We start from the raw sequence: 3,980 nt of genomic DNA on the forward strand, positions 1-3,980 counted from the left end.
TTATGGTTTTGATTGTAATTGAAGAGGATTTAAATTTCAACCCTTTATCTTCTTGTAATTTTGTTTTCTCTCGGAAATCTTTTACTTCCTATTATTCGGTTGATCATCTCTTTTTTTGTTCCCTTTAGGGTCACTTGGATTTATTTACCTTCAATGTTTCAACCATCACACATCACACATCATGATATGTAAATTAAAGAAGTATTTTAAATAATGAAACAATATTTTCACTAAACAACTACCATCTTTAATCAATTTGAACATGAATTTTAATTAATTAGTTTTTTAATGCTAATTGAGTGTAATGAGAAGGATTAAAATCCACAATTTAAGAGGGTTGTTAAATAAATATCTTGATATGTCATCTTTGTGTTTGGTGCAAATATAATATCTATCTATCTATTTACATTCAATTGCTCGTATTAAAATAGCTTAACCTTAAAGTTGATGGCTTACAACACGAGGCCAAATGTGAAAAATGGAAAATAGAATCCTAAGTTGTCCTGAGAAAAAGACAATTTTTTTTTAATTGCGTACAATAGTTGTAATTCGGTAAAAGGTTATTTGATGGATAAGGTCAACTAGAATTCATCAATTTCAGAGGATGCAACTCATATCGAAAAACTTTTGTCAGACGCTTTTCTATGTTTAGAATTGATCGACAACCTTGAACACAAATATAGATAGGAAAGAACTCTCACCTTATCACTATATGTATTCTATATAAATAAACACATCGATTCAGGAAACATAAATAAACCAAACACATAAGTTGTGGGATCAAAGATGTTTAAGCTTCAATGGCTTGTTGCAACTCTAGCTTGCTTGACTTTTTGCATAGGAGATAATGTTTCATATGATTCAAATGCGATAATTATCAACAGAGAACGACGTATTATCTTCTCAGGCTCAATTCATTATCCACGCAGCACTGAAGCAATGTGGCCTGATCTTATTCAAAAAGCTAAAGATGGCCGACTTGATGCAATTGAGACATACATTTTTTGGGATCGTCACGAGCTACAACGACAGAAATATGATTTCTCTGGATGTTTAGATTTTATTAAATTTTTCCAACTCATCCAAGATGCTGGACTTTATGTTGTCATGAGGATTGGTCCTTACGTGTGTGCCGAATGGAACTACGGAGGCTTTCCAGTGTGGTTGCACAATATGCCAGGAATCCAACTGCGAACTAATAATCAAGTCTACAAGAATGAAATGCAAACTTTCACGACAAAGATAGTGAATATGTGTAAACAAGCCAATCTCTTTGCTTCACAAGGAGGGCCAATAATATTAGCTCAAATCGAGAATGAGTATGGAAATGTGATGACACCAGCTTATGGAGATGCAGGAAAAGCATATATCAATTGGTGTGCTCAAATGGCCGAATCTCTCAATATTGGCGTTCCATGGATCATGTGCCAAGAAAGTGATGCCCCACAACCTATCATTAATACATGCAATAGATTCTACTGTGATAACTTTACTCCAAACAATCGTAAGAGCCCAAAAATGTTCACTGAAAATTGGGTGGGATGGTTCAAGAAATGGGGTGACAAAGACCCTTACAAAACTGCAGAAGATGTAGCATTTCTGTGGCAAGATTTTTTCAATCTGGCGGCGTCTTCAACAATTATTACATGTATCACGGAGGCACCAACTTTGGAAGAACATCGGGAGGTCCATTCATCACTACATCTTATGATTACAACGCCCCACTTGATGAATATGGGAACTTGAATCAACCTAAATAGGGGCATCTCAAACAACTCCATGCATTCAATCAAGTTAGGAGAGAAGATTCTCACTAACGGCACACGCTCAGACCAAAACTTTAGTAGCTCTGTAACTTTAACGAAATTCTTTAACCCAACAACAGGGGAGAGGTTCTGCTTTTTAAGCAACACAGATGAAAAAAATGATGCCACCATAGATCTACAAGGAGATGGAAAATATTTTGTACCAGCTTGGTCTGTGAGCATTCTTGATGGTTGCAACAAGGAGGTTTACAACACTGCAAAAGTAAATTCTCAAACATCTTTGTTCGTGAAGAAGAAAAATGAGAAGGAAAATGCACAACTCTCGTGGGCTTGGGCTCCATAACCTATGAAAGACACTGCAAGGAAATGGTAAATTTGCGGCAAACCTTCTTTTGGAACAAAAAAGGGTCAGGTTGATTTCAGCGGCTACTTATGCTACATGACGAGTGTTGACACTAACGGAACATCTTCTCTTCAAAATACGACTCTCCAAGTGAATACAAAGGGTCATGTGCTTCATGCTTTCGTTAATAAAAGATACATTGGGTCGCAGTGGGGGAGTAATGGCCAAAGTTTTGTGTTTGAGAAACCGGTTCTACTAAAATCAGGAACCAACACAATAACTCTTTTGAGTGCCACAGTTGGGTTGAAGAATTACGACGCATTTTATGATATGGTGCCAACGGGAATCGATGGAGGTCCCATTTATCTAATTGGAGATGGAAACGTGAAAACCGATTTGTCATCAAACTTATGGTCTTATAAGGTTGGATTAAATGGAGAAATGAAGCAAATTTACAACCCAATGTTCTCACAGAGAACAAATTGGATTTCACTAAATCAAAAATCTATTGGAAGGCGAATGACGTGGTACAAGACTAGCTTTAAGACACCTGCCGGAATTGACCCAGTAGTCTTGGACATGCAAGGAATGGGAAAAGGCCAAGCTTGGGTAAATGGGCAAAGCATAGGCCGATTTTGGCCATCTTTCATTGCTGGCAATGATAGTTGTAGCGCAACATGTGACTACAGAGGTGCATACAACCCTAGCAAATGTGTGTGAAATTGTGGAAATTCTTCTCAAAGATGGTATCACGTTCCAAGATCATTTCTTTCGAGCAACACAAACACATTGATTTTATTTGAAGAAATTGGTGGAAATCCACAACACGTGTCGGTTCAAACAATCACAATAGGAACTATATGTGCAAATGCTAATGAAGGAAGCACCTTAGAGTTGTCTTGTCAGGGAGGACATGTCATCTTTGAAATCCAATTTGCTAGCTATGGAAATCCAGAGGGGAAATGTGGTTCGTTTAAGCAAGGTTCATGGGATGTGACAAACAGTGCCCTTTTTGTGGAAAAAGCTTGCATTGGCATGGAAAGTTGTTCCATTGATGTATCTGCGAAGTCATTTGGATTAGGCGATGCTACAAATTTATCTGCAAGATTGGCAGTTCAAGCACTATGTGCACATAATTGATTAATAATAGTGTAATATATGTGAATAAATATTAATTTTTTAACCAACTATGTACTTTTATTTCTTTCCTTTTCATAGAATATGGTTTCTTAATCACAAACGTAAAAGAAACTATAAACACCTTGTGGTCTATTAATGATAGACCATACTTAAAAATATTGGTCTATCACTGATAGCCCATAAAAGTCTCGATTGGAGTCTGTCACTGAACTTTGCTATATTTGAAACTTTTTAAAAACGTTTTTATATATTTAATTTTTATTTTTAATTAAAAGAAATATAGCCATACATGCCAAACCCCTCCTCCCTCCCCCCGAAATGGAAATAGAGGAATAAATTATGAATCTTGGGCTGTCGCGTGAAACCCCTAATCGTGACATCATCTAGCTTACTCTATCTAACCGTCTTGACGGCCAACCACTGAACGCAAACCTTATTGCCACAAGCCACATCGGGACGTTGCTCTACTGTCGGTATGGACAGCCCATCGGTAGTTGTTTGTCTCTTACTCGAGACCTCGCCACATCCGCACGCCATAATCAGCCAACAATCACCTCCAGGCGCCGTTTACTTCTACCAGTCACCGATCGGATCACTGTTAGTCGCCCCTTCTCTCCCTTTGGGAGTTTCTTTCTCTCACGTGTGCAGAACAGAAACCCACAAATTTTCCACCATAATCTCACGCTGAGCTGCATCTAGCTACCATGACCCACAGTTCCAACGGATTTGAT

General features: G+C 37.8%; 2 protein-coding genes across 2 annotated transcripts; both read left to right on the forward strand.

Moving 5' to 3' along the window:
* Window positions 1-786: 786 nt before the first annotated feature.
* LOC103504430 (beta-galactosidase 15-like) lies at window positions 787-2,109 on the forward strand. The gene is made up of 2 exons (XM_051089574.1): window positions 787-1,648; window positions 1,886-2,109. Exons 1-2 carry the CDS (start codon window positions 787-789, stop codon window positions 2,107-2,109), a joined length of 1,086 nt encoding a protein of 361 aa, XP_050945531.1.
* Window positions 2,110-2,205: 96 nt separating this feature from the next.
* Window positions 2,206-3,249, forward strand: LOC103483033 (beta-galactosidase 7-like). The gene is made up of 2 exons (XM_051089575.1): window positions 2,206-2,800; window positions 2,915-3,249. Exons 1-2 carry the CDS (start codon window positions 2,206-2,208, stop codon window positions 3,247-3,249), a joined length of 930 nt encoding a protein of 309 aa, XP_050945532.1.
* The last annotated feature ends 731 nt before the right edge of the window (window positions 3,250-3,980 follow it).

The sequence above is a fragment of the Cucumis melo genome, chromosome 9, assembly GCF_025177605.1.
Source record: "Cucumis melo cultivar AY chromosome 9, USDA_Cmelo_AY_1.0, whole genome shotgun sequence".
Taxonomy (NCBI): Eukaryota; Viridiplantae; Streptophyta; class Magnoliopsida; order Cucurbitales; family Cucurbitaceae; genus Cucumis; species Cucumis melo.

Coding starts and splice junctions, on each gene's coding strand:
- LOC103504430 (XM_051089574.1), top strand. CDS start 787: ATGTTTAAGCTTCAATGGCTTGTTGCAACTCTAGCTTGCTTGACTTTT. Junction 1,649..1,885: donor GTCTTCAACAATTATTACAT/GTATCACGGAGG, acceptor ACCCAACAACAG/GGGAGAGGTTCTGCTTTTTA.
- LOC103483033 (XM_051089575.1), top strand. CDS start 2,206: ATGACGAGTGTTGACACTAACGGAACATCTTCTCTTCAAAATACGACT. Junction 2,801..2,914: donor CGCAACATGTGACTACAGAG/GTGCATACAACC, acceptor TTTTATTTGAAG/AAATTGGTGGAAATCCACAA.